This window comes from Polypterus senegalus, chromosome 9 (genome assembly GCF_016835505.1).
Source record: "Polypterus senegalus isolate Bchr_013 chromosome 9, ASM1683550v1, whole genome shotgun sequence".
In the NCBI taxonomy this organism is placed as follows: domain Eukaryota; kingdom Metazoa; phylum Chordata; class Cladistia; order Polypteriformes; family Polypteridae; genus Polypterus; species Polypterus senegalus.
In genome coordinates this window covers 132,461,333-132,481,205 of record NC_053162.1, presented here as the reverse complement: position 1 = coordinate 132,481,205, position 19,873 = coordinate 132,461,333, and the positions used below count along the sequence as shown (strand labels likewise).

Here is a 19,873-nt window from a genome sequence, read left to right as displayed (position 1 = left end):
AACATTGAATAAGAGTAAGGTTCAATGGCCAGGGGACAGAAAAAAAAAACTCCAGACGGCTGGAGAAAAAATAAAATCTGTAGGGATTCCAGACCATGAGACCGCCCAGTCCCCTCTGGGCATTCTACCTAACATAAATGAAACAGTCCTCTTTGGATTTAGGGTTCTCACGGAAGGGCTTGATGAAGATGGTCACGTAGAGTTCTGCCTCTTAATCCATCCATCATTGTTGGAGCATCATGAAGCTTTGAGTAGGTGGAGGTGGCGCAGGCCACCACCACAAAGAAACCGGAAAAGAAACAGAAAAGAGAGTAGGGGTCAGTACGGATTTTAGAGCCACCATGAATAGTTATTATGATGAATTGAACATACAGAGTATCAGGATTAAGTTAAATTAAGTTAAATTGAAGTTATAAAAGGCCATGTTAAAGTAATGTGTTTTCAGCAGTGTTTTAAAGTGCTCTACTGTATCAGCCTGGCGAATTCCTATTGGCAGGCTATTCCAGATTTTAGGTGCATAGCAGCAGAAGGCCGCCTCACCACTTCTTTTAAGTTTTGTTCTTGGAATTCTAAGGAGACACTCATTTGAGGATCTGAGGTTACGATTTGGAATATAAGGTGTCAGACATTCCGATATATAAGATGGGGCGAGATTATTTAAGGCTTTATAAACCATAAGCAGAATTTTAAAGTCAATCCTGAATGACACAGGTAACCAGTGTAGTGACATAAAACTGGAGAAATGTGTTGATTTTCTTTTCCTAGTTAGGATTCTAGCAGCTGCATTCTGCACTAGTTGCAAACGATTTATATCTTTTTGGGTAGTCCTGAGAGGAGTGCGTTACAGTAATCTAGTCGACTGAAAACAAACGTGAACTAATTTCTCAGCATCTTTCAGTGATATAAGAGGTCTAACTTTACTTATGTTTCTTAAGTGAAAAATGCTGTCCTAATGATCTGATTAATATGTGATTTAAAATTCAGATTACAGTCAACAATCACCCTAAGCTTTTTACCTCCGTCTTGACTTTTAATCCTAATGTATCCAGTTTATTTCTAATAGCCTCATTGTATCCATTATTGCTAATCACTAAGATTTCAGTTTTCTCTTTATTTAACTTGAGAAAATTACTATTCATCCATTCTGAGATACAAGTCAGACATTGTGTTAGTGAATCAATAGAATCGGGTCATCAGGTGCTATTGATAAGTACAGCTGTGTGTCATCAGCATAGCTGTGGTAGCTCACGTTGTGCCCTGAGATAATCTGACCTAACGGAAGCATGTAGATTGAGAATAACAGCGGACCCAGGATAGAGCCTTGTGGAACACCATATTGGATATCATGTGTCTTGAGTTGTAATTCCCACAACTAACAAAAATTTTCTCCCTGTCAGGTAGGATTCAAACCAATTTAAGACACTGCCAGAGAGGCCCACCCATTGACTAAGGCGATTTCTAAGAATATTGTGATCAATGGTGTCAAATGCAGCACTCAGATCTAAGAGGATGAGAACAGATAAATGGCCTCTGTCTGCATTCACCAAATCATTTACTACTTTAACGAGTGCAGTTTCTGTGCTGTGATTTGTTCTAAAACCCGACTGAAATTTATCAAGAATAGCATGTTTATTGAGGTGGTCATTTAACTGCATAATGACTGCCTTCTCCAGAACTTTACTTAAGAAGGCAGGTTAGAGATGGGTCTAAAATTTTCAAGAGCGAGGGTCAAGATTATGTTTCTTAAGTAGGGGTTTAACTACAGCAGTCTTAAGACAGTCTGGGAAGACCCCAGTATCTAGTGACAATTTACTATGTCAAGAACATTATCAATTAGCACGCCTGATACTTCTTTGAAAAACCTTGTTGGTATTGGGTCAAGGACGCAGGTGGAGGTTTTAATTGAGAGATTATTTTTTTAAATCAGGTAAATCTATCCTAGTGAAAGAGTTTAATTTGTTTATAACAGGATGCTGGGGTTTAGGAGGATCCTTAGTGTTGGAGGGATATACTATGTTATTTCTAATATCATTAATTTTTTGATTGAAAAATACAGCGATAGCCTCACAGGTTTCACTGGAAGCACTTAGGAGGCATTCCTTTGAGTTACCTGGGTTTAGTAGGCGATCAATTGTAGAAAATAAGACTCTGGGATTACTAGCATTGTTATTTATAATCTTGGAGAAATAGCAGCGTCTCTCAAGACGGACAGTGTTATTGTATTCTGTTATTTTGACTTTTAATATTTCATGGTGGATAGTAAGTTTAGTCTTCCTCCATTGACGCTCAGCTCTGCGGCATGTTCTCTTTAAATCAGACACTCTTTGGGTCTTCCATGGTATAACAATGCTATAAGATTTTTCAGGTGCAACTATGTCAACAACAGCTCTCACTTTAGTATTAAATCTTTCCACCTTACTATTTACATTATCCTCACTATTATAGCTGGCACTATAAACGGACTGATTGCTTAGAATGTTTGTAAGTTTTAAAGCTGCTGCCGAGTCAAAGAAGCAGTTTTTAACAATATGCTTCTCATGAGTGTTTTTATCATTATTTCTATATTAAAAAGTAGAAGAAAATGGTCTGATAGACCAATATCAATGATCTGTTTTATATCAACTTTCAGTCCTTTAGTAATCACTAAGTCTAACGTATGACCTGCTTTATGTGTAGGCTGATTTAAGTTGTCTCAAATCAAAAGAATCCAGGAGGTTCATAAATTCTTTTAGTTTTAGATCACATTGATTATCTATATGAAAATTAAAGTCGCCAACTATTAGGAGTGTGTCATAGTTAGTAATTAAAATTGACATTAAGTCAGAGAATTCCTCAAAAAAGACGCGTTATATTTAGGAGGTCTATACACGGATAATACTAGAACTTGAGAATCTCCATGAATAACAACGGCGAGATACTCAAAGGACTTGAACTTACCAAAACTGACATCTTTACATTTTAATCGGCTCGAGTAAATGTTAGCCAATCCGCCCCCCCTTTTTCCCTGGCGGTCTGCACGAGTAAAACTGTAATCCGAGGCGAGATTCGATTAAAACAGCCGCGCCGTCTGAGCTAAGCCATGTTTCACTTAGTGCAATAAAATCTATTTTTTTATCACTAATAAGATCGTTGATAAAAAACCATATAATACCATCCAAACTACCATCAATATCTGCCAAAGTCCCAGATCTCTAATAATATATCAAGTGGGCACTATATTAGGTGCAAGTTGTTTGGATCATCATTTTTCAAACACATCATGACAAGGTGATCACTTTTGTTATGCCTTTTTGGTACCACTGTTGTACTCAGCTCTCCGAAAAGTGATCATTGTCCAATTGTCATTCTTCACAATCTTTTGTTGGCCCCTTTCAAATGACTGGACTTCTTATTACCCAACTTACACTTCTCTAAAAACTCCAGTGGGGTTGTTGATCTTGATGATGAATGTGGCACCCACTATCTTTATTCTTATCTTTCTGTCAGTCTTAGAGTTGTGCCTACATTACCCCCATGTGTGTTGCTGTCAGTGCTTGAACAGTCCAATAAAATTGCCATTTGATGTGTCCTCTTATTAAATTGCATGTTCGTTTGATTTTTTATCCAAGTGAAATGTAAATAACATAATCATTCTTAAACTTGCTTCATCTATTTCAGTGTGATAGAGGGTCACAGCCTATCTCTACAGCATGTCTCCTTATATTTTTTAATATTTACATTTACATTTATTTGATTAGTGGATACTTTTATCTAAAGTGACTTACAAAAGAGGTTAACATAATTAAATAATTTAATCTTGAACTCTGAACCCTGTGCTTGTTTTAATAATATAAATGTTTATTTAGGAACCTGAAGAAGACATCTTGTACATCAATCTGTGTACGTGGAACAGAGTGCCACCTCCCAGCTCTGACCTTGAACCTGTGCCCCTAAGAGCAGGACAGTTAGAAAAAGTAACAGAGGAAAATGGTAACTAGTTATAAAAGTGCGGCATGATTATGTAAAGTATGGTATGAAAGCTGGTGCTTTGATTTATTAATTCAAATAAAATGTCATTATTGTTTTTTTTTTTTTTAACATATATCTGTTTTTTTACTACTGAAAAATGATAGTAGTTAATCAGTCAGTTCTCACTGGTCTTTGTTGATGCCTTCTTGTTTGATTAGACTATATTGTCATTTCCTATTTCACCAAATTCAGCTTTAATGTGTAATAAAATAAGAGTAGCAGAGCAAATTAATTTAAAAAAGAGAGCAAAGGTAGAATATAAAGTCTCAAAGAAGAATAAAAAATAATCAAGTGGTACCAGACTAACACAGAATGAGAGATGAATCAGAGAGGGCAATAAAGTGAGAGGAGAAACCACAGCTGGAGAACATCTCCACATGCCACAGGAATACAGGAATGGATCTAGATGTAAATGTTGTTAGTGTTGGGGTTAGGCACTTCAACAAAATGCCAAGAATGCCTGCCCCTCCAAGTTAGAGTCAAAGTCAGCGGAAGAGTGGCAGAACACAAACATGACCAGCAGCTATGCTGCACTAAATGAGTTAAATAGGAGGCTACTGGCCCTCATAAAGTGCTGCCTCACAGGCCTGGAACGGTTCAGATGTTACTCAACAGGGTAGGTCCCTAACAGCTGTCAGTGGCCATTGTGACTTTTGAAACAAGGAGTCAAATTTTTAAACTTAAGCTTAAAATTGGGGTATTTCTCATCTCTAAATGTGATAGGAACGGTCTTATAAAGTATTGCAATCGTGTACTTCCACTCTCATTGTCCATATTGAGTATGGACCCCACCTCGCATTCATACATCATGAATTAATGTTATGTAGAAAAGTTTGTTTGTGCACATGTGTCTTTACAGTTGTGTCTAAAGAAAGTGCTGGAAGCAAGTGCAGATGCAAGATGAGGGTACAGTGTTTCTGATGTCATACATTCAGGTACATGTAACCTGAAAATGCTTGCAAAGAAACATTTTTGACTTGTCAAAAAACAAACAAAAAAAACTTTTTGTTGTTCAGCACAGTTCTTTGTTCTTTCATTTGTTTGGATCCTGATCAAGGCTGCAGGGACTTTTGGTCTGTCTGGCAGTAATAGATATCAAGCAGATACTCTTTTTCGATTAGATAGGAGTCCATCAGAGTTTTCTTTTACTTTGACAGCATAAGAGGATTCAAAATAGAAACATAAAATGCAAAAATTTAGTCCATCTTGCACCTTAAGATTGTTTAGAAAATGTGTTAGGTGTGGTAGGAGCCAATGGAACATCATGTGAGACCCAACCTTGTTTAATAGGTGAATTTAAATTAGCCCTGTATGAGTGTGCCCCACTAAAGGCCTGCATCAAATTCAGGATAGGGTCTTGTCAAATGGTTTTAGAATAGGCTTGAATCCACAATGCCCATGTCCATATAACTGGATTAAGCAAATCAAAAAACAAATAAATTGATTTTTCACTAAGTATTCATGTTCATTCCATTAATATCCTAAACCAGTAGACTAAGTTCAACACCATACCTTGAATATCCACTATAGTCCTACAAGAAATGACATTTTCTTATTTTGTTCCTTTGTACTGCCCAGCTACTTCCTGAAATTGCTTTCCTGCTATAATTTCCCCATAAAATTACCTCTCATGTGGGCACTAGGCCATTTCTGTGTTCTTTTGGTACTGAAATCAGAGGAGTTCACATTCTACTAAGGCTTCAGCCATGATTTTTGAACATTATTCAATCATAGCCCATTAAAATGATTCTTAAAATTCTTTCCAACAGAGGTCTACTGGTTGATCAGCATTGCTTATAACCCAAAAGTCCTGCAGCAAGGTGAGCAAGATCATGCTGTTATGGACCAGCTGATTGGCTTTGCGATGAAGTGTACTGAACAGCACCATGGCTTACATTTGTCCAAGTCCTACTCCATGACAAAGGTCAAGCTGAAAGGAACCAGTAGAAGAATGAAAGACAGTCTAATGAACTTTACGCTGCCCACCCCAACTCATCTGGATATTAAATGCACAGGTATGACCACACAGTGAATATGTAATTGTGCATTCATAATTTGTTGTGTGGTGAGTATGGTGGTATTAGCAAATGTATTCTCTCAATCATACATGTCTTTTGGACAGCCTGTTGGCATTATGGCTAATGCTGCAAGTTTAACAGATCCAGAAAAGAAAGTTTGAATCCTGACCTGGGGCTTCATGTAGAAAGCTTACATGTGTAAACAAAGAGGCTTGCAATGTGAGCACGCAACTTCCTAGACAAATGTCAGGATTTATATAAGAAAACTTGACAAGGAAAAGTGTGTATATTTACAACGTATGCAAGGTTTTGGAGAAACTGGGAAATGAAGACACCCTTGATCAAGCAGGAAAATGCTGCCAAACCAGTCAAACGATGACTCACATGCATAATAATTCCATACTGCTGAGTCGTTATTATTACATGCATTGACATGACAAACATATTACCTCAAAATGGCCATAAAAGCAATGACTATTATGCACAGACTATATATTTGCACTGAAGAACTTTTTTGTTTTTTTTTTTCATCAATTTATGTTGGCTAACTGTTGTCCTTTCTCCTGGGATTTGTCAGAAATTCTCTTCATCATTCCTGCTGTGCTGAAAGCCATTAACTGACAGACAAAACACTACATTCAGTTTTCAAAATATATGTATATATATTTTTTGCCAACATAAAAAGTCAATTTGCAGGAGTGTTCAGTTCACCTAACATAATCAGAGCACTTTGCTACTCTCATGTTGCAATAAGGGGCACATACCGAGAACAAAGCTGATTTGTTTACCCATAAGCAGTTACAGTCCATAAATGCACAAATTATCCAAGATGTGACTAGCAAACATCATGTCTCAGTGACCTTGGTCAACCCATGATTCACTTATTTTGAGACAGAGTAACTTTTACAAATGTGATGGTAAAGTATGTAGTGGCTGACTTGGCAGCCCAGACACAGACAGGCAGACATCATTTTAGGCACCACCACGCGTTTATTTACAAGTCAACTATATACAGATGTGCACACAAACCCCCAAAACACCCCCAAAGTCCAGGCTTCACAATGCCTTTTCCTTCTTCAGGCCGCCTCTGTTCCTCTCTTCCCGAGCTCTGTCCATCTACACTCCTGACTCTAGCCCCTTTTATCTCCACCCGGACATGCTCCAATTGCCTCCAAATTAGTTTCCGCCGACACTCCCCGGTGTGGCAGAAGTACCGACTACGCCAGTGTAATAAAAAGGCGCTATATAGGCGCCTGACCCGACACAGATGGACGCGGAGGCATGTATAAAATGAAAGACTTTATTTTTCTTCAGCCTGAGGGCACATCTTCCCCGTAATCCCTCAGCCACAACACAGTCCCAAGCACTGAAACCACACCACAAAACATTCTCTTCTTCCACCACCACTCCTCCACAGCTTTGTCCTCCTTCCACCCAACTCTGGCCCCTTTTATCTCCACCCAGACGTGCTCCAGGTGCCTCCCAATTAGTTTCCGCCAACACTCCCCAGTGTGGCGGAAGTACCGACTGCGCACCCGGAAGGACTTCGGATGTCCCTGGTCTTCTTCCCCACAGCACTTCCGGGTGTGGCGGAAGTGCTGAGGGCCAGGGCTCCTCAGGCATTCGGGTGCCCCCTGGCGGTGACCACAGGCCCCTATAGGATTGTGCTTCCAAGCTCCGGTCCCGTGGTCCCCAAAGCCACCAGGGCGGTCGCCCCCTCGTGGTCTGGAGGAGGCGCAAGCCCTCCATTGGTCCTCTTGGGCATCCCGGCTGGGTAGCAGCCCCAGCCACTTGCCACACTGGCTAAACCTGGTACAAATGGTTGTACTATTCATTGTAACAACAATCACATCATTACATGTGCTACGTGCGTTCACACAATTGTGCCTTACACCTTTTCAGGAACCCTAATGCGCACAGGAGAGATGCTGTGCTAGTATTGTGTAAATGAAGTCTGCAATTGAATATCATTGGCAAGGTCATGCAGTGTGATGGGAGTTTAATGATACTCCAGTTATCATCCAAAATGCCTGCAGGTCAGATTTACTGGACACTTGAAATTGCTTCAGCATGAGAAGGTATGGCTATGTATATGAATGTGCACTGTGATGCCTTGGCATGCATCATAGGATGGTTCCTGCCTTGTGTTTGATTCTTTTGGAAAAGGGCTGTGGCCCCCATGACCCAAAATTGGATGAAATGCTTTCAGAACATATTTTTCCTAGGGATTCATTACAGGCTTTTAATACTGATTTAGTTCATTATCAAGTCAAGTGCAAATCTGTGTGAAAATGTAACTCCCACTTAAGATTCAGCAATTGCATCAGTTGAAGAACTCCAGGCAAAATCCTTATGCAATTATTAATCCATCTGTTGTCTCTGCAAAATATGGTTCATTGTAGTGTTGTTTGTGAATATTTTGTCCCAATATGTTCACTTTGCACCATGCAAAGGCAAAGGCACAGGCATGGGTTGAATGTTCTCCAGCTTAGCCTTACTTTCTGTCATAGATAAAATTGTAGTTCACATTGATTGCATTTTTTTTAAATGCCAGTTCTTGTTTACAGCACATTTTATTGATAAAATGTTTACATAACATCACATAAAATAACTTTATCAAAACCACTTACTATAATTCATGTTTGCAGTGGCTGGAGGAAGATCAGGTGCAAGGGCACAAGTTTGGATGCAGTACCAGTCTACAGCAAGAAGATGCAAACTGGGGCATTTTAAAATACCAGTTGAACCCATGCATACACAAATATTTACTGATTAGGCTTCCATTTAAAATTGCTAATTTACCTAACTTAAGTGTCCTTGGGGTGTTGAAGCAAGCCTCACATAAACACCAGGGAGAACCTGCAAGTTCCACTCAAGCCATAAACAGGCCAGGCTTCTGCAGCTCTTAGTAAGAGTTACTAACCATCACCTTAATCCATCCACTGTTTTAATCTACTCTTCTTATTACAGTGTGCTGTGGGTATTGGGTGGGACCTACTAGTAGTGCTGGGTACCCTCCATAGCAAAGTATATTCGCTCATGCTATGGTGGCCCAGCTTAGTGTCCCCAGTCACATTAGACTGCCCATTTTTGAGATGCTGGAAGCAAGAGCCAAGGCATAGGTTTCGAAGGAGGTGTATTGAAAGCTAGAGGCAAAAGAGGGAGAGAATGATTTTTAGAATATTCATGGTCGAGGCTGGAAAGGATTTTAGTCTAGATACAGCAGAAGAAAAACGAGCAGCAGTGAGCATGGTTGGATCAAGAATTGAGGGAAGAGGTACTCTGAAAATTTGTTTAGTGAAGAAAATCCAAGCATAGTATTTGAGGATGGAGTCCCAAATGAAGGGCTAGTACCAAGAGAGAGAAGACGAAAATAAGGCACTGAAAAAAATGAAGAATGATAAGGCAACAAGACAAGCTGAAATACCAATGGAAGTGTGTATGAGTTTAGGGGAAGAAGGAATAGAAGCAGATAGTGGGATCTAATGCCGAAGATCTATGAACAGGAGATAACACCAGAGGAGTGGAGGAACTGTGTAGTTGCACCCATTTATAAGGAGAACAGTGATACTCAGAACAGTGGAACTTATTGTGGGATAAAGCTGATGTCAGACACAATGAAATTTTGGGAAAGGGTTATAGATAGAAGGCACAGAGAAGAGGTTCGGCAGGTGCATGAGAGAGGATGGAGTACCAAAGAAGTATGTGAGGACTGCCCAAGATATGTATGAGAGTGAAGGCTTTAGGCTAAAAGCACTGTTGGGGTAACAGACAGGATCCCAATTAGAGCCGGTCTGCACCAGGAATCTTCTTTAAGTCCTCAAATCTTTGATCTAGTTATTGATGTGTTGATGTTGTTGGATAAAAGACCAATCCCCCAGGTGCGTGCTTTTTACTTGTGATATTGTGGTGTGTAGCACCAGAAAGGAGGAAGTGGAGAGGAAGTTAGTAGAATGGAGAAGGGCTTTGGAAGATTGAAGATAATTAGGAAGAAGACAGAATATATAAGGTTTAATGATGATTAGGATTTAGGAAGTAGTTTGCAGGGAGCAATATTGAAATGAATGGATAAGTATAAATATCTTGGATTAATGGTAGCCCAAGATGGAGAATCAGATGCATGCAGAGATAACACCCACAGAGTGCCATGTGGATGGAACAATTGGAAGAAGGTATCAGGAGTATTGTATATTCAATAGATTAAGGCGAAAGTTAAAAGTAAGAATTTTAAGACAGTGGTAAGACCAGCAATGATTTATAGAGTGGAGACATTCACAGTAAATTGAGTACAGGAGAAGAAGTTGGATGTGGCAGAAATGAGAATATTGAGATGGATGTGTGGTGTTACAAAGAATATAACAAGAAATGGGATGTACAACAAAAGTAGGAACGTTATCTAAGAAAGTACAGGAAAGCAGTTTGAAGTGGTATGAACATTTGATGAAGTAAGACAAAGAAGATGTGGGAAAAGAGATATGGAAATGGAAGTACAGGGGAAGAGAAAGTGAGGAAGGCTGAAGTGGATTTGGATGGATAAAGTAAAAGAAGATCTGAAAGAAATGGGGTTGATTGGGGAGGTGTTGTAGGACCAAGATGTTTGGACAAGGTTAATCAGGCATATTGACACTAAATAGAGGTGTGAAAAGATCAAGAGGAAGCCTGGAGAAATCCAGTGTTGACATCGGGAGAATGTGGAAACTCAACAAAGACAGTGTTGTGATTGTAACATTGATTTATACTATTACTGAATATAACAGTTATGTTCATGTACATGCTACAGCATTCAAAGCACTGCTTATTCAGTTATGTTCCAAACATTGGGACCACGGTCATTTGTTGGGTGTCCCTGGTATTTTGGTTCTTTTTGGCTATTCAAGCTGACTGTTATGGAAAATATTTTTATGAAAATTTTCATGCACCTGATTCGGTTATACATAAAGGTTTTGCATGATTTCTGCAGCACCCAAGGAATTCAAAGCCAATATTTGTTTTTGCTTTGACTTAGTTTTTAAGTAGCTAAATAATTTTTGTGTCTTTCTACTGTCGTTTGGTGGCTTTGCTGCCATGATGCAGTGACTTCTTGTTAAGGGTTGTGGTCTTGGAGGTCATGACATATGACTCAACAGTCAGTGCAATGCACTTTCTGGCCATCTGAGATTTCAAATCAAATCTGAAAGATAGTGAGGACATTCCTTTTATTCACTTTTAGTGTACCGATCTTGGCCTGTTGACAAGGGATTCTGTTTCTGTTTGGGTTTAGGTGAAAGACAGAACTGGTCTCTATTTTTGAATTTTGGCTTGGTTTTTAAAAATTGTTTCATCTTCTGGTCTCATACATTCCCTTCCTGCCTCCTGGTGCTTTCTAGGCAGGACTTTGCCCATTACCACATTTGCTGTCCTAATTTTACAGAAGTATCCTGCTTTTCCTAATAACAATCTCATGGTGTGTCTCCCTTACAGGACAGCAGAAGTCTCTGGATCAGCAGATCAGAACTCTTACTCTTGGAGATGAAGCGGAGCCCATTTGTTCTTTACCTTTTTTCGGTCAACAGCTGGAAAATCCCAAGAAAACTGGACTGATTGAGGTGATTTCAAGCACAAATTTCGACATGGAGCCACCACAGACTCCCAAATATCATCTGTCTACAGTTAAAAATAAAAATAATGTAGAAGAGAAAATTGTACTGAGTGTGGAACTTCCGGGGGTACATTCAGTCTCAGAATGTGACCTCAGCATTTCACAGGTAGGCTTAATATGAAACTTATAGAAAACAAGGGCCCTTGGTTTGGAGTGTGCAGTCTCAGATCAGCATGTACCCTCACTTAGTCAGTCAGACTTTTTACTGTATAGTGTCTTTCAGAGTAAGCACCATTTTCAGAGACCAAATGAGAATACAATAAAATTCAATAAGCACAACCGTAATAGAACATAACTCTTCTTTTGGCTGCTCCTGTTAGGGGTCACCACAGCGGATCATTTTTTTCTATATCTTCATATCCTCTGCATCTTCCTCTGTTACGCTCATCACCTTCATGTCATGTCTCACCACATCCATAAACCTTCTCTAAGGCCTTCCTCTTTTCCTCTTGCCTGGCAGCTCTATCATTAACATCCTTTTCCCAATATACCCAGCATCTCTCCTCTGCACGTTTCCAAACCAACGGAATCTCTCCTCTCTGACTTTGTCTTCCATCCTTCCAACCTGAGCCGACCCTCAGATTGACTTAGGAAGGATGTGCATAGAGCAGATGCCACAAGTGTGAATGAGAATTTAGAGAGGGTTTAGTGCACAGTCTTAAACCGATTGGCAATGCTGATAGTTTAGCAAATTTAGATAGGATTGTGTGAAGTAGGTTGGTTGAAGGAGTAAAATATAAATTGTATTGGGGCTGTAGAAAGTATTCATGTTTTCACATTTTAGTTTTATACAACTTCGAATAACAGTGGATTTCATTCACTTATCATCAGAGTCTTTAATGTCAAGGTGAAAACAGATCACTGCAAATTGGTCTAAATTAATTACAAATAGAAAACACAAAATAATTGAATACATAAGTATTTACCTTTAAGTCTGTAATCAGTAGGTGCACCTTTGATGGTCATGTCAGCCTGGAGAGTGTGTGTGCACAGATCTGTAATAAGCTTAGCATATCTTCACACACTGCATTCTTCTTTGCAAAACTACTCAGATGCATAGACAGAAAAAAACTTTATTAATCCTGAAGGAAATCACGAAAATTACAGCAGCAGACAAAAAGGCACAAATATAGATAGAGCAAAAGTTATAATAGTCTTAGGTATGTTAACAAGGTACAAATAAACATTTAACATCAGTTAATCTATAAATGAATTAACAAACTGTAGGTATTTACTAATTGCAGAGTGACTAGAATTAAACATACTTATAAGTTTCAGTTTCACAGTGCAGGATTTCAATCACTGGCACAGTATATCACACATAGCGCCATTGTCTGTTAAGATGCCTGTTAGACCTGCTCAGTACCATTCAGCACACACACCGAGGGGTGACTCATTATAGAGACTCTGTTGGGTTGCGTGGGGATTGTGAGTGAACAGCCTTTTTCAAGTTTTATAGCCACATATTTTCAGTTGGATTGAACTTGTGTTGTTTTTAAGTCATTCCTGTGTAACTTTGGCTATATGTTTGGGCTCATTTCCTTGCTGTGAAACAAATCTTCACATAAAGTGCAGGTTTCTTTCAGACTGCATCAGGTTTTTCTCTAGAATTTCCCTGTATAAATAAATGTTGATTGATTGATTGATTGTTGCAGAGAAGCATCCCCACAGCATGACACTGCCCCCACTATTCTTCAGAGTGAGCATGGTGTGTTATTGATAATGTGCAGTGACATACGGTCTAATGACCAAAAGGCTCATTGTTGGTTTCATCAGACCACAGAACCTTATTCTAGTTGATTTAGGAATCATCCATGTATATTTAAATACTTATTTAACTGAATTCCAAGAAATATTCAGAGACTTGGGTATTTTCTTGTCTCCATCATCTGACTTCTGCTTTTCAGTTACCTTTTCACCAAATTGCTTAGAGACTCAATGTGAGGGATGGACGGGTGTCACAATCTGGATGGGTGCTGATCCCTGCCTCAGTTGGGGGATAGGAACAGTGGATGGACATGGCGAGCCTGCCTCCCAAAGACAAGTGTCTCCCCCAACTGTTGCACTCCATGGCAGTGTTGCTCTGGTGTGGTGCCACTTTAGATACTTGCAGAGCTACATAGGGCGTGTAATCCTACAAGGTAGGCCTGTTGGGTTCCCTTGGGGGCTGCCAGCGGACTCTGCCAGAAGAGGACTCCCTTGCTTTGTGGCAGTTCCGCCTGACCCGGAAGTGCTTACTGGGTGCAATATTCTGCCGCCAGAAGCAATACAGAGTGGGAAATAAATGTAGTTGCTCTGCCTTACTCAGAGGAGTAAGATGTGTAAGAATACAGAAGAAAGAAAAGACAATTATGCATTGTCTTGCTATTTAAAAAATGAAGTCTGTTCGAGGTATTTAATCGAAATAAAGCAGATGGTTTGAACCCGGGACTGGTGTCTTTGGCGTTGTTTCAAGGGCTTGAGGCTCTGATACGCCCTCCGGTGTCGACAATATTTGTAATTAATTTTCAGAGATCTGTTTTCACTTAAACATTAAAGTCTTTTTCTGTGGACCTGCGTCAAGAAAGCCAAATTATATCTGCTTTGATTCAACATTGTATTAAAAAATAAATAAATTGGGGTGACTACTATAGGCCCTGCATACAATGGCATTATTCATCATTGCAATATTAATACAGTGAGGAAAAACATCAACTTTTTTAAGCAATTCATTTTGCTGGCAATTACATAACAAAATGCATTGTTTATTAAACTGCTGTAGCTGACATCCTACCAACTTTACAAAATGCTCCGTTCACATCTAAGATTAGACTTTTGGTTCATTTTAGCTTTTCGTATGTCACATTAAGAAATGCCATGATTTGAAGCATGCAGTTGGTGTGGATGGTCCTATAAATATCAAGCCCTTTGATAGCATGGCAAACAAGGACCGTCTCTCCATCTCAAAAGTTTGTCTCTATGTAAGATATAAATCTGGCCTGGGTTGTAATGAAGCTTTGAAAGGAGGGATGTGAATGAAAGTTTGTATTTACATTTGTATCAATCAATCACCAATCAGCCACAATGTTAAAACCACTGACAGGTGAAGTGAATATCTTTAATCATATTGTTAAAATGGTACCTGACAGCGGTGGGATATATGACACAGCAAGTGAACAGACAGTTCTTGAAGGTGATGTGTAAAGCCGGGAAAATGGGCAAGCATAAGGATCTGAGTGACCTTGACAAGGACCAGTTGTGATGGCTAGACAACTGGGCATCAGAGCATCTCCAAAATGGCAGGTCTTGCGTGATGTTCCCAGTATGCAGTGGTTTGTGGTCCAGGGAAGGACAACCAGTGAGCATTGATGTGCTTGGGGAGCGAAGGCTAGCCTGTCTACTCCAATCCCACAGAAGAGCTACTGCAGAACAAGTTTCTGGAAAACGTATTGCTGGTCATGAGAGAAAGGTGTCAGAACATACTGCACATTGCAGCTTGCTGTAGCAACAGACTGGTCAGAGTGCAAATATGGACCCCTGTCTACCACTAAAAGTACCTTAAGTGGGCATGTGATCAGAACTGGACTATGGAGCAACGGAATATGGTGGCCTGGTCTGATGAAATTACCTGTTTTTTTTTTTTTTAAATCATATGGATGACTGGGTTTGTGTGTGTCATTTATCTGAGGAAGAGGTGGCAGCAGGATGTACTTAGGAGGAAGGCAAGCTGGCCAGAGATAGTGCGATGCTCTGGGCAATCTTCTCCTGGAAAACCTTAGGTCCTGTCATTAATATGGATGTTACTCTGACATGTACCACATACCTAAAGATTGTTTTAGATCATGTACACCCTTTCATGGCAACATTATTCCCTGATGGCAGTGGTCTCTTTCAGCAGGATAATGTGCCCTGCCATGCTACAAAAATGTTCAGGAATAATTTGAGGAACATAACAACGAGGTCATGGTGTTGTCTTGGCCTCCAAATTTCCCAGATCTCAATCCGATCGAGCATCAGTGTTTGGATTGTGCTGGATAATCAAGTCGATCCATGGAGACCCCACCTTGCAACTTACAGGATTTAAAGGATCTTTCTGCCAACGTTTTTGTGCCAGATACCACAGGATACCTTCAGTGGTCTTGTGCAGTCCATGCCTCAACAGGTCAGAGCTGATTTGACGGCACAAGGCGGACCTACATGATATTAGGCAGGTGGTTTTAAAGTTGCGGCTGATTGGTGTATTTAAGTAAGTAAGTAAGGTTAAATAATGTGTACCTCTCCTGATTAGTTTTCTATTCTTACTGAGGAGACCACTGAGATTTAGTTGGTTGAATGGAATCGTGGGTTTTTCATATCAGGTATAATAGAGATTTTTAAATTGTCAAATTTAACTTTAGTCAAATACAATCAAATAATAAATTGGAATATGTTACAGAGTTGAATCGTGTTACTTCACGTACTACAATAATGCCAACTTATCTTATTGTGAGTCAAACAGCACAATATCAGATGGGGCTGTCCCCATTAATTCCCACCCCAAATAAGCAGTAAACAACCAGCACTCTAAGGTGTTGAAAATGATGGCATAGAAAATTGGTAATGAGGTTGTGATGATGACGATACATCACATGTGTAAAGAAGCCAGTTAAAGGGTAATTGAAAAAGAAGGGCTGCAGGCTGCCAAGGTTCCTACAGTTGCACTCAAAATTATTCAACCCTCTTTGCAAAATAGGTTTATTGGCAAAATTTGCAAACTTTCAGCTGTTTGAAATAAACAAATCAAAAAAGAACAATTTAAATAACTCAACACAACTCATATTACAAGTGGTTTCTCCACAATCAGCACAAAATCCAAATTAATAATAAATGTGATGGAGGTAATTGCTTGCATTAGTGGTTTGTTGAGCATGGCTCAGGTTGACTGGAGGTATCTCAAGATGTTAAGGAGATGCCGATGAGCAGCTCAGGTTGAATTATTCCACCACAGGGTCACCGGGGTCTGCTGGAGTCAAATCCAGACAGCACAGGGTGCAAGGCGCCAGCCCACTGCAGGGCACACACGAGGGACAATTTAGAATCGCCAATGCACCTAACCTGCATGTCTTTGGACTGTGGGAGGAATCCCACGTAGACACGGGGAGAACATGCAAACGCCATACAGGGAGGACCAACATGATTTAATTAAACAAGTATGATTTACAGGTTTAATTAAATGACTCGGTAATTCATGAAACATGCTCTCGAAAACATTAAATGATAGAAGCCACAAAATATGGATATCCTCAATTTTGCTACCTTAATGGTGTAATGCATTGTATATAGAAGATGCCAAACATGGTGAAATGAAACTGTAACATGTGAATAATAGTTCTTTGTCTCTCTTTTTTTTCCAGGATGATGTATTGATTGAAGTGAAAGACAAATATTTCCTTCATCTGGACCTTAGTAGGAAAATCAATGATGAGTCCGCATCAGCAAAATTCAACAAGTGGACTCAAGTGCTGTTGGTGACTCTGTCCATACAAGAATAATGAAAGATACGTTATAGCTGTGCTCAGCACAAAATAAAGATTTGAGATATTTGGAAGACTGTCATTTCTGCCTTTACTTAATAAATTGATCAGAGTCACTGTTAAGACATCAGGTCTGGACATAAAAGGGCTGTATTGCACGTCCTGCTGCATGTCACATGTTTACTCTGCAACTGGATGTTACTACATTACATTGGTTGGATTTAGTAGAGAGTAACATTAAAAGAAAGAAAAAATCAAGTACTTTTAACTTGCTAAGGTGAACAATGTTACATCTCAAGTCTTACATCTCCATTAAGAAGACCGTGTTTATTAAGGAGCATTTCTGATTGCATTAAGCATACAATTATTAAAGAAAATCATGGATGTTGTACTTGTATTTATAAATATGGAATTTTTTGATAAGATAAAACACGTTACTAAATATTTTGTGTTGCTTGCATATGTCATTGACATAAAATTAGAAGCATAGATAGTTGAGACCACACATTTCCATATACCTTGGCTAATGGCTTTGTGTTCAATTAATTAGAGGGTCTACTTTATTTCTGTAAGTGGTGATATCAAATAAATTGCTTAGTGACTGATGTATTTCAACCTTTATTGACTATATTGGATTTTCAGTTTCTTTACACTGTATTAGTAGTTTAGAGCATCGCCTTTTAATTGGTTAACTTGAACTAAATATTTAAGGTTTCCTTTCACAAACTTCTCACAATAAACTGGCAGGCATTTTTGCCCAATCCATCTGATAGAACTGCTGTGGGTTGGTTAAGTTTGTGGGCTTCCTTACTTGGACACCGTATTTTTTTTTTTTATGGCATTCAGGTCAGAACTTTGTTAGCACCTTTGAAGCACTGTCCTGCAGAATGACAACTCTGCAACAAAAAGCATTTGGTTTTGCTTCAGGATTTCTAGATAATCCTTCTTCCTCATGCCATTTATTTTCTGACGTGCCCCCAGTCCCTTTACATCCATGTTGTAATGCTGCCAACCTCGTGCTTCACAGCTGAGATAACGTTCTTTAGGCTTAAAAGCCTCACCCTTCTTCCTCCATACATAGCAGTGACCATTATGGCCAAACAGTTACATTTTAGTCTCATCTGACTACAGAACACTCCTCTAAAAGGTCAGGAGCCACATTTAGAAAACTTGCATGGATTTACATGTTAAAATATACACATGCTAAAAAGGCAGAAAAACATGTGCAGCAAAAAAAAAATAACAAAAATTTCAGATTTATAAAACCTGGCATATGCAAATTGCTATATAATTTACTGTTTATAAACTACAATTACCAAGTAATGTACATAAATGTGCCTTGAATGCCACCCTGAAACATCCATATATAGAGCATGCTAATCAACCTCATACATATGCAGTTACGAAGCTTCAGTACTTCATTGGTTGGTAGAGCAGCTGCCTCCTGATGCATTGAGACCCTGCATCCTGCATTCGAAAGTAGCCACAACTGAAAGTGTGCCCCATTATAGCGCCTCTCCTCTGCACTCTTGGAGTCCAGGAAAGGTGTAAGGCACCAGTGTCTAAGTGGGTAGTATCCGCCAGTGTTTTATGAGTTTCTTGACAGACAGGAAGCTGTATGTGAGACTGAGCCTCCATCTGTTGATCTAATGTTATTTAGCATTGGCTGCCTCCAAGGCTGTGTTTATTCACCTTTCCTGTTTTCACTCTGGCACAGATTATTCTTCCTTCACATCTTGTTAAATTTATACTCTGCCATCATTGAGAGTATTGCAGTGGGTGATTTGTTCAGCTGTGAAAATCATTAGCTGTTGTCTCCCACCATTAAATGATCTGTTTATCAGCACAGCAAAAAACAGCAGGAAAGATTGTAGCTGATTCTACCCATCTTGCCATCACCAAGGAGGTACGGGTCAATCCATGCCATCTCAGCAGTTTCTATCTTCAAAGCATTCAGATCCTAAACAAACTTACATACGGTTACTCCAAATTGTTTTTGCAATATATAAAAGGTAACAATGTTGTGTATTCGTAAATACTTGTTCCAATGTATTTGACGTTTGCAAATGTTTTGCTCAAGAAATTGTCTGGCACATCAGCACACATTCTACAAATGGTTCAGTGATATGTATTATTTTGAATGTTAGCCATTTTAGCTGGTTTGGCTCAATTTCCCTACTTTATGAATGGTGTTGTCATTTTCCAGCTTTTTCAAAATGTTGCATACGCATGGGTCAGAGTTCCCTAAATATACAAATGTTACTCTGCCACATTTGTGTGTGAAATTGCATGCACACATTTTAAGCCTCTGTTTGTGCATGCACAAGCTTTATAAATGAGGCCTCAGGTCCTGGTATTCACCTACAAACTTCAGTCTGGCTGTTATACACTGGTCTTGGAGAAGGGCCTTCTTCCTTGCACGGCAGATGTTCAGACGATGCAGATGAAAGACTCCCTTAATGGTGAATGTAAATACTTTGGTACCTGATGCCTCCAACTCCTTCGCTAGTTCCTCTGTTGTTTTTGGGTTCTTTTGAACTTTTCATTACAAAGTTTTTTTCATCCCAGAATGTTCATTTGTGCCTTCTTCCTGAACAATGAAGTGTCTGTGTGGTCCCTACCTATTTATATTTTGTACAGAAGCTTGCGGTACCTTCAGCTGTTTGTAAATTGCTCCTTAGGAGGAACCAGATTTGTAGAGGCCCACATTTTTTTTC

General features: G+C 39.3%; 1 protein-coding gene across 2 annotated transcripts in view; it reads left to right on the top strand.

The window, feature by feature from the left end:
* The window catches only part of pih1d2 (PIH1 domain containing 2), a 31,984-nt gene extending 14,223 nt beyond the window's left edge, over positions 1 to 17,761 (top strand). For both annotated transcript variants that reach the window (XM_039763895.1, XM_039763894.1), the window contains exons 3-6: positions 3,846 to 3,969; positions 5,778 to 6,023; positions 11,487 to 11,770; positions 17,037 to 17,761. In XM_039763895.1, coding sequence (XP_039619829.1) covers positions 3,846 to 3,969; positions 5,778 to 6,023; positions 11,487 to 11,770; positions 17,037 to 17,174 — 792 coding nt within the window. In that variant the 3' untranslated portion in view covers positions 17,175 to 17,761. The remainder of the gene's footprint in view (positions 1 to 3,845; positions 3,970 to 5,777; positions 6,024 to 11,486; positions 11,771 to 17,036) is intronic.
* The last annotated feature ends 2,112 nt before the right edge of the window (positions 17,762 to 19,873 follow it).